The sequence below is a fragment of the Emericellopsis cladophorae genome (genome assembly GCF_022114955.1).
Source record: "Emericellopsis cladophorae strain MUM 19.33 chromosome Unknown NODE_58_length_127558_cov_119_251112, whole genome shotgun sequence".
NCBI classification, from domain to species: domain Eukaryota; kingdom Fungi; phylum Ascomycota; class Sordariomycetes; order Hypocreales; family Bionectriaceae; genus Emericellopsis; species Emericellopsis cladophorae.
The window spans coordinates 42,540-52,013 of NW_026250983.1; the positions used below are offsets into that span (position 1 = coordinate 42,540).

General features: G+C 55.7%; 3 protein-coding genes across 3 annotated transcripts; 2 read left to right on the forward strand and 1 right to left on the reverse strand.

Moving 5' to 3' along the window:
- Positions 1-1,845, reverse strand: J7T54_002653 (U3 small nucleolar RNA-associated protein 3; the record flags this gene model as incomplete). The annotated part of the gene is made up of 1 exon (XM_051509295.1): positions 1-1,845. One exon carries the CDS (start codon positions 1,843-1,845, stop codon positions 1-3), a length of 1,845 nt encoding a protein of 614 aa, XP_051359679.1.
- Positions 1,846-3,205: 1,360 nt separating this feature from the next.
- Positions 3,206-6,038, forward strand: J7T54_002654 (H(+)/Cl(-) exchange transporter-like protein; the record flags this gene model as incomplete). The annotated part of the gene is made up of 6 exons (XM_051509296.1): positions 3,206-3,422; positions 3,473-5,105; positions 5,208-5,334; positions 5,381-5,758; positions 5,813-5,923; positions 5,976-6,038. The coding sequence occupies 6 exons, from the start codon at positions 3,206-3,208 to the stop codon at positions 6,036-6,038; spliced, it is 2,529 nt and encodes an 842-aa protein (XP_051359680.1).
- Positions 6,039-7,388: 1,350 nt separating this feature from the next.
- Positions 7,389-8,961, forward strand: J7T54_002655 (4-aminobutyrate aminotransferase-like protein; the record flags this gene model as incomplete). The annotated part of the gene is made up of 2 exons (XM_051509297.1): positions 7,389-7,696; positions 7,752-8,961. 2 exons carry the CDS (start codon positions 7,389-7,391, stop codon positions 8,959-8,961), a joined length of 1,518 nt encoding a protein of 505 aa, XP_051359681.1.
- Between the last annotated feature and the right edge of the window lie 513 nt (positions 8,962-9,474).

A 9,474-nucleotide genomic window follows, 5' to 3' on the forward strand; every position in this document is an offset into this window, starting at 1 on the left:
CTATAGCCTGGTGCTCTTGATGACACCAGTGTTGATACCCGTCACCTCTCCCCTGTAGCCACCCTTTGGCTCGCCACCCTTCCAGGTCGGCTTCATGCTGGCCAGCTTTTTCTGCTTGGCCTCGAACTGTATCTTCTTCTTCACCCTGGGGTTGCGCACTTCCTTCTTCCTCTTTGGGGCGAGGCCCTTGTTCTTCTCAATGGCGTAGGTAATCTTGCGCTTGCCGTCCTGGCCGACCTCCTCACGCTCGACTACCCGATCGGCTTTGCTGGCAGCGGCAAACGCGGCGTACCGAGCCGCCTTGTCCTGCTTGTTCTTGTCGGACGTGTGCTTGACCATGTCATAGTACTCGTCCTCGTTGTTGCGCATCGTCTTGGCCTGGGTCTCCTCCTCGCTGTCACTGTTGTCGTCGAGGTCGGCGCCCTTCTTCGAGCCGGACTTGGCTCGGTTCTCGGCTTCGCGGAGAAGACGAGCTTGTCGGTCCTTGAGGCGCTCGCGGTAGGGAATGTCCATGTCGCCACCCGCGTCGCGACTGGCACCAGCGCGACGGTTGGCCTTTTGCGCAACCTGCGACGTGTAGAACTTGAGACTCTTCTTGCGTGCGGCCTTGTCGGCAGCGGTGCGCGCATCGAGGCTCGTCTCTTCACCAAAGTCGGAGTCAGAGTCATCCTGGGCGGCAAAACTCTTTTCCTTCTTCTTGGTCTTCTTGGCGACGAGCGGCAGGTCGTCGAGATCAGCGAGCTTGTCTTCCACTGCTTCGGCCTTGGCAAGCTTCTTCGCCTTCTTCTCAGACAGGGCCTTGTCCGCGGCCTTCTTCTGCTTCTTCCGAAGCTTCTTCTCAGTCTGATCGAGGGGCTCCTCAATGTCGTAAGGGGCGACGACCTTCTCTTCCTCTGCTTCTGCGCTTTGTACCGACTTGAGGTCTTTGATCTTGCGCCATGCTTCGCGACAATCGACCAAAGTCGCCATGACGTCGTGGTCGCGTAGCTCTGATGCCTCCAGGGCCTTTTGCTGCCTCCTAGAATCGCGCGCAGGCGAGGAGAGGATCGCAAAGTACCCAGCCAACGCCGCCACGTAGCAGCCCAGGACCCAGTACTGGACAGCTTCTAGTGACTTGCTGCCACCTGCTTGGGCTTGTTGCTTGAGTGCTTCCAGAGCAGCAGTCTGTTGCTCAAGCTCAGTCGCGATATGCCCAAACTCAGGATACCGCATCCTCAGCAGTCGCCGGCGCTCGTCCGTGCCCATGTCGTCTGTGATTTCAATCTCTTTCAGCACTTCGGTAACAGGCTGATCAGCCTCGTCCTCTTTTGATCCTTCAGTCGCCAGCCATTCATCACCGTCGAACATGAAATCCTCGTCGGCCATTTTGGAGAGCTTCTTTTGTTGCAGACGCTTCGCCTCGGCTTCTTCTTCGAGCGCATCCGCCTCCGTCTCGATCATGTCGGCGTTGTAGTACTCCTTCCTCGAAGACCCCCACCATCTGTCGTCGCCCACCTCCTCGCCGTCACCATCCTCTTCATCCGACTGGACTCCCTTTGTCAACCTCTTGGACTTGGCCAGCTGCTTGACATCCACGTCGTCTACTCCATCCGCCTCTTCGGAATCATCGTCGAGATCGTCGAGGTCCTCGTCCGAGAGCTCAATGTCGTCGCCAGCCCTCTTCCTGCGCTTCATGTTCGGCTCATCATCGATCATGATCTGGTCTCGGTTGATGAAGTATTCGTCCTCCGAGTCTGCGACATCTTTGTAGCTGGTGATGGGCCCGAGACGCGCAGCTGCAGCGTCGACGTCGCGAGGCTCTGTCGGCTGCGTATTGCGGCCAGAAGCCTTTCTTTTCTTCGCCATGTTGGTCGGTTGTGGTGGCTGTTGAATCACCAAGTCCGCGTAGGCAATAACGTGGGTGGGACAAGCCTGGCGGTTGGGATTCAGAAAATTTCCAGCTGCGATAAGAAACGGCGGCGCGATAAGCAGATGGGCCCCCACTCCAACGTTGAACGCCGGCCGAGAAGGCGGACTCGGGCTGGGGGGACTTTGTTTGGAGCGACGTATCCGTCATCGATAAGTACTATAGACAACATGTACAAAGGTAACAATTGCCTCTTGAGCTCCTGCTCAATAAGCTCATCGCTTACCGCGCTCTGAAGTATTCCCACCTGGTGCGCATAACACTGGCATGCTGGAAAATGGGTCGGCAAGTGACGTGACCCATGGGCGCACGCACGCATGGATGCCTGGGATCTGCGTTTACCAAGCAGCTGTCCAACAACAAGCTGGAAATGCTGCGCTAGTTCTTGACCTGGAAGTGCCTCGAGCAGCAGAATTCCACGTTTCTACAACACTTGCAATGCACTCCAACATTACGTACGCAGTCGTCAACGTTAAGTTAGGATGACGATGGACCCTGAATGTGAATTGAATGTCTGTGCCTGAAAAGTAGCGTCCCTCATTGATTCCAGGGGCTGGCACTGGACACGACTGGACATGACACGGACTGTGGAGCCGCCCGCTGACACCGCCTGGCCAGCGCGCCAAGTCCAACCTCCTGCCCAGTGCACCATTGGCATCAGCCGACCACTTTCTTTACTGCCCTTGTTCGCGATATCCTCCACACTCAAGGGATACGTAGCCTCGTCGTGTCCGTCTTCCTTCGAGTGGCCCGGATAGAAGGGGGCGAGTCAGCACACTTGCTCGTGTTATCAAGACGCGAGACCACACTCTTTCATACCTCCCCTCGTTCCTTATCCCCGAGTGCTTTGGCAGACACCAACCTCGAGGGTGCCGCGGCGACAGCTTGGCTCCACAGCGGCGTGCATCATCTGGGGTCGTTTGACACACTCTACTCGCCCACGTGAACAGCCTTCCAAGACCTGTCCGCCTCCACGATCGTCGGGCCAAATACGAGTCTTGAGGCACGCCCCTCGTGAGGTCTCACGGGCTCATCCCAGCATCTACAACAGCTTGCTGCCCCCGTGAGCAATCCTACCCTGGCCTACTGTTGCCCGCATTTTTGGTTCTCGTCCGTGGTGTCGAGCTTAGCACGCCCTCCGTAGGGTCCCCAACTTGGAGGAAAAGTCCCTCTTCAGATATCCGGCACCCTTCGCTAGGACCTCATTCCCCTCCACCGAAACCTTGCCGATGCCATTGCTGCTCGACTCACGGCGCACTCTCCTCCCTCGATAACCGCCAGCCGCCGCCAACTGCCACCATGTCCGGTCTCAGCAGGGAAAACTCCTTCTCCCAACCGACGTCCCCTCTTTCATCGCGGCGACCGAACCTCGAGCGACATGTATCCCTTGGAGCCGATGAGCGGACAGCTCTGCTCGGTCGATCGAGGTCCAGGATACGATTACGCAGTGACCTACGCAGTGAGACATCCTCGCCTAAACGCGCGGGGGATATTGCGAGGCACGGGGTATACACAGGTATATGCTACAAGTCATTGGGAAGACCTAGCGCTGACGCCTTTGTACAGGTGGCCCTCATGGCCCTCGTTCACGTCATCACAGCCGACATCCATCCTGGGGCTCCAGGATCATTCATGCTCTATCCGACCGACAGCAGTCAATTTCGGGCCCGTTCAAGGAGTCTTCCTCATTCGCGGACGACCGCGTATGGTACGATCAGTTCACGAGTACAGACTGGGTTCACGATACCATTGCGGACTCGTACCGCGTAAAGGCGTTGCGGAGTCGCAAGGATTTCTGGGGCCGGGTCTTGATCATGCTGGACGGCGTACAGGGGTGGATACTCAGCGCTTTGTCCGGCTTCATCATTGCGCTTGTTGCATATACGGTGAGCGTTGCCGAGACTGTCGTGTTTGACTGGAAGGACGGCTACTGTGCTACGGCATGGTATCTCAATGAGCAGAACTGCTGCCCGGACGGACCCTGCGAGCAATGGAGAGACTGGGCAGAGGTGATCAAGTCTCACCCTTTCGGTAAGGTTGGCACTGAGTACGTCATCTACTTGCCCATGGTGGTAGGCCTTTCCTGTGTATCATGCTGGATGGCCTTGTTCACCAAGACGGTCGTGCCATCCGCCTACCGCATGTCTACCTTTGATGAGAACCTAGGCGCAAGCGGGGTGCCCATCTTGGCGGAAGACATTCAGACCGACGATGACGAGACCCCTCGACAGGCAGCTGTCGAGCCCGAGCCGCCCGCGCCGATGGTCTACTATCCCGCTGCAGGCAGCGGTGTTGCCGAAGTTCGCGTCATTCTCAGCGGCTTCGTCCTGCACGGCTTCCTGGGCCTCAAAACCCTCTTGATCAAGATGTCTGCTCTGATACTCAGCGTGTCCTCTGGGTTGAGCATAGGCAAAGAGGGCCCCTATGTACACATTGCGACGTGTGTGGGCAACATCCTCTGCCGTCTTTTCTCCAAGTACGATCGCAACGACGCCAAAAGGCGCGAGGTCCTCTCTGCGGCGGCGGCCGCTGGTGTTACTGTTGCCTTTGGTGCTCCGTTGGGCGGTGTTCTCTTCAGTCTGGAAGAAGTCTCGTATTTCTTCCCCGCCAAGACCTTGTTCAGGACATTCTTCTGCTGCATAGTGGCGGCTTTGTCCCTCAAGTTCCTGAATCCCTATGGCACGCACAAGATCGTCATGTTTGAGGTTCGGTACTACGTGGATTGGGAGTACTTTGAACTCGTCAGCTTCATTTTCACTGGTTTCATCGGCGGTGCAGTCGGCGCCCTCTTCATCAAGGCATCCAAGCTCTGGGCTGAGAGCTTCCGGCGCGTTCGCGTCATCAAAAAGTGGCCACTCCTCGAAGTGTTCATCGTTTCGCTTGCGACTGCGCTGCTGAGCTACTGGAATGTGCTCACTAAGCTGCCTGTCGCCAAGCTTCTCCTGAATCTCGCCTCTCCGTGCGACGATCCGAACATCAGCAAGGAAGAGCTTGGATTATGTCCCAGCTCTGTGGAGGATATCCCCGATATCCTCGTCACATTGCTTGTAGCTTTCCTGATCAAGGGCTTCTTGACAACGATCACATTCGGCATCAAAGTCCCTAGTGGTATCTATGTGCCGTCCATGGTCACAGGTGGACTGCTGGGCCGCATGATCGGCCATCTCGTGCAATGGGCTGTGCTCAAGACCCCGGATTGGTCAGTCTGGGCTACTTGTTCAACATCACATGACGGGACATGTATCCAGCCAGGCGTATACGGCCTCATTGCTGCCGGTGCAACCATGTGTGGTGTCACCAGGCTCTCCGTGACACTTGCCGTAATCTTGTTTGAGATCACCGGCAGCCTCGACTATGTGCTGCCCTTTTCGCTCAGCATTCTTGTGGCAAAGTGGACGGCTGACGCAATCGAGCCCAACAGCATCTATGTGAGTGCTCTAGAAATAACGATACATCGGTAACTGACTTGGCTAGGATCTTCTCACGGCAATGAACTCGTATCCCTTCCTCGACAACAAGCACAAGCCAGTTTTCACGGGTGAGCTGTCTGATATCCTGCCACGGGTGCGCCGGGAGCGAATCATTGATATTTCCAACTCACCCGTCATTCGAGCGTCGAAGCTGCGCAGCAAATTGGAGCTGTTGCATCGCGCCGGTGAACTGGATGGCGGTCTGCCACTGCTGCGCAATGGCGTTCTCGTTGGTCTGATCCCAGCTCCCGATTTACAGTTTGCTCTGGATCAGCTGGATGACGAGGAGAGCACGCTTTGCGTAATGGATAGAATTCCTCACGCGAATCAAGAAGAGGAGATCTTGGACGACCCGAGCGACTTTACCAAATACATTGACCCGGTAAGTTCGACACACAAGAAGATCTTGACCGAGCAGCCACTGACTCCAGCGCAGGCGCCCGTATCACTTGATATCAAGTCACCAATGGATCTGGTGTACGAATGCTTTTCGAAGCTTGGATTGAGATACATCTGTGTACTGAGAGAGGGAAAGTACGCAGGCATGGTAAGTCACACCAAGCAGCGGCCTTGATACGATGAGGCGCTGACACAGAAAGACTCACAAGAAGACATTTGTCAAGTACATGCGTGAGCAGCACGAGGAGGAATACTCTATATGATGCAATCACTACACGATGGCTTTTGTTCTTTTCACGAAGACGAGTCATCTAGACAGGGAGCTGTAAGTGGACAGGAGCTTGCTTGATACGGCATTGATTTAGCTTTGCTTTGGCAGCATCGCATTGATGGGCGCTAGTTAGACTCCCTCGCATGCATAGACTGGCGCGCGGATTGCATTGCATCTTACATTTTAAAGACAATTTATTTTCATGCACACCCTCTGACGATGACAAGCGATATGAACGTGGGCAATGGTGCACCATAATGCTAGGTGCCAACGACGAGCACCTGACATCTATCGGCTCAAGTCTCTCCAAACAATCAAATCCGGGGTAATACCACTGCCGGTCCGGCTTCGGACCCGGGCCGGGGGCCTAGTTGCGCGATATGTACATGAATGGATGTACGCATTGTGAGTGACGCGCTACGCCTGCAGCGCTATCAACTGTGGCGTGGAACTACCTATGCATGAGTTTCCCCCGCCGCGCGAGATAATCTATTTTCTTCACGAGAGCAACGCGTGTATTGATTGTATCACTGGCAAGTGCACAAAACTTAGTCGGCCGGCGAGAGCATCTATTCATGATCATTTTCCTGTTGAAGAGTGAACTTTCTCGTGTTGGACATCTCTCGTCCTTGCCTTAATTTCCACACAGGTACACATTCCGCTGTGGAGTGCCGTCTTACGAAGTCCGCTGTCGAAATCGATGGTCGACCGTTGGCGGTACTGTCATGTGGTTAAACACGTACTACACCGTACTTGCGTGCTAACTCGCAGTGGAAAGCAGATTGAAAATAGAATGCCTAATCCGGCCTACGCCACGCCCACTGACAGCAATTCAATAGGGCGTGGTGAACAAAGCAATGCACCAATTACCCCGCGAACAACAGCTCCGACTCGGAGGCTGAGCGACTGATAAGCCGCCACAACCCGGCTGGCTCCAAGCCCGCGTGCGGTGTGCGGTGTACGATAAGGACCCTGGGATTTGGGGAAAGCACGATCCGGGCCGGTGCAGTTTGCATTACGAGATATGACACCCGCTTGTCAAGCTTTCGCTGTTCTTGGTGGGAGGGGAAAGGCGAGAGGCCTTCTGCCCATGGGGATAAAGATTGAGGTGCTCCCTGCCCTTGTCTTCACCTTCAATTTAACACCACAAAGTTTGGCGTCTCATCCACCTACCCCAAAAGACTCGTTGCTCAGTTGGAGAACGTGGTGGCGTACCTTAGCCTCACACACTTCTGACACTTCGATCGGGCCTTGATCTATTGCTTCCGGATTTTCACAATCGAGAGTACACTTGCTCACGATGCTGCCTACCATGGCTTGGAGGCCATCAGCAACTGTCAAAATGCGGACTGCTCTCTTCCACAAATCCCGAACTATCACTGTCGTGGGGCAGCCGCGACGATTGCTGGCCACTGCGTCTACTGCTACCGCCCAGCACCAAGCAAGCCGTGCAGAGCGACAGCAGCCTTTCTACGCGGGCGAGCCGGCAGGGCCAAGCGTGAAGACGGCCATTCCTGGCCCGCGGAGCAAGGAGTTGGCCAAGGACCTGGACACGGTCTTTGACACGCGGGCGCTGAACATGTTGACGGACTACAGCCGGAGCTCCGGGAACTACATTGCGGATGCGGATGGCAATATGCTGCTTGATGTGTAGGTTTCAGACCACGTGTTGGTCAAGCGCTTAGAGCTGACTCGCATGCTTCAGATACGCCCAGATCGCCTCAATCCCTGTGGGCTATAACAACTCAGCTCTCGCCAAAGCTGCCTCCAGCCGTGAGATGGTCAGCTCGATCATCAACCGCCCGGCTCTCGGGAACTTTCCTCCCCACGACTGGGCCGAAGTGCTCCGCTCGGGCATCCTCAAGGCGGCGCCAAAGGGCCTGGACAATGTGTTCACAGCTATGGCTGGCTCGGATGCCAACGAGACCGCGTTCAAGGCGGCCTTTATGTACCGGCGCCAGCTTGAGCGTGGAGGTCGCGATGTGGAGTTCACCCCTGAGGAGATTGAAAGTGTCATGAGCAACAAGGGGCCGGGTGCTTCGCAGCTTTCCATTCTGTCCTTCAAGACGGGTTTCCACGGCCGTCTCTTCGGCTCCCTCTCGACGACTCGCTCCAAGCCCATACACAAACTCGACATCCCCGCCTTCGATTGGCCTCAAGCAACCTTCCCTCAACTCAAGTATCCCCTCGAGGAGCATGCAGCCGAGAATGCTGCTGCCGAACAGGCCTCCGTCGACGAGGTGGAGCACTTGATCAAGTCCTGGCATCTACCTCCTGCAGCTATCATCGTAGAGCCTATCCAGTCAGAGGGAGGCGACAATCACGCATCGCCAGACTTCTTCCGCAAGCTACGCGAGGTGACGCGCCGCCACGGCGTGCTTATGATCGTCGACGAGGTGCAGACTGGTGTCGGCGCCACGGGACGCTTTTGGGCACACGACCACTGGAATCTCCAGGACCCGCCTGATATGGTCACGTTCTCCAAGAAGGCGCAGGCTGCGGGCTACTACTATCGTATGCCGGAACTGCGGCCGAACAAGCCTTACCGTCAGTTCAATACGTGGATGGGCGACCCAGCGCGCGCGCTGCTCTTCCGCGCAATCGTCGATGAGATTGAGAGGCTCGATCTCGTTAACAACACGGCGAAAGTGGGTGCCTATCTTTACGGCCAGCTGGAGCAGCTGTCAAAGATGCATCCCGACCACTTCCAGAACCTCAGGGGTAAGGGCCAGGGCACATTCATCGCTTTTGATTCGCCCAAGAGAGACGAGTTCTTGGTCAAGGCCAAGTCTCTTGGGGTCAACATTGGAGGCAGTGGGGCCACTGCCGTTCGGTTGAGGCCCATGTTGATACTGCGCGAGAGCCATGCCGACATCTTGGTGGACGTGCTCGATAAGATTGCGAGATCATTCTAATTTGTTTTTCGGCATCCAGCGTTGCAAATGTTTTGATCTGGTCCACACTGGCAATTTAGTGATGGAGTGTGCTTGAGTTCTCCAGCTGGGAAGGCAGTGCAGGATCTGGACGGGTCTAAGCCATACATGAATTTGATGCATCTACCAGCCGCCCTGTTGGGACGAGAAGGCAAACTGAGAAATGGCTTTGCAAACTCTCTCGGCATTTGTACACGTTACTTTCAAACCGGTGTCCTATACAAGAACCCTGGCTTAGACGAATGAAGTAGTGACGTTTTCCGTAGGAGTGTACTCCTTACTGAGGGCTTGAACATTGTCGTGCCTTTCTTCCTTTGACTCCGACTTCCTCCGTTGATTGACGCTCTGATGATGTTTTGTCAGTAGTGCGCACGACAACCGGGGAGGGATTCTCACTCTAGAATCGTTCGCTCCTGTGAGCCGATGTGGTGTCTGGCGCGCGGGAGTGTAGGAGATTATATGGGGGCTATATGGGGGCACGTGGCTAAGAGTCTC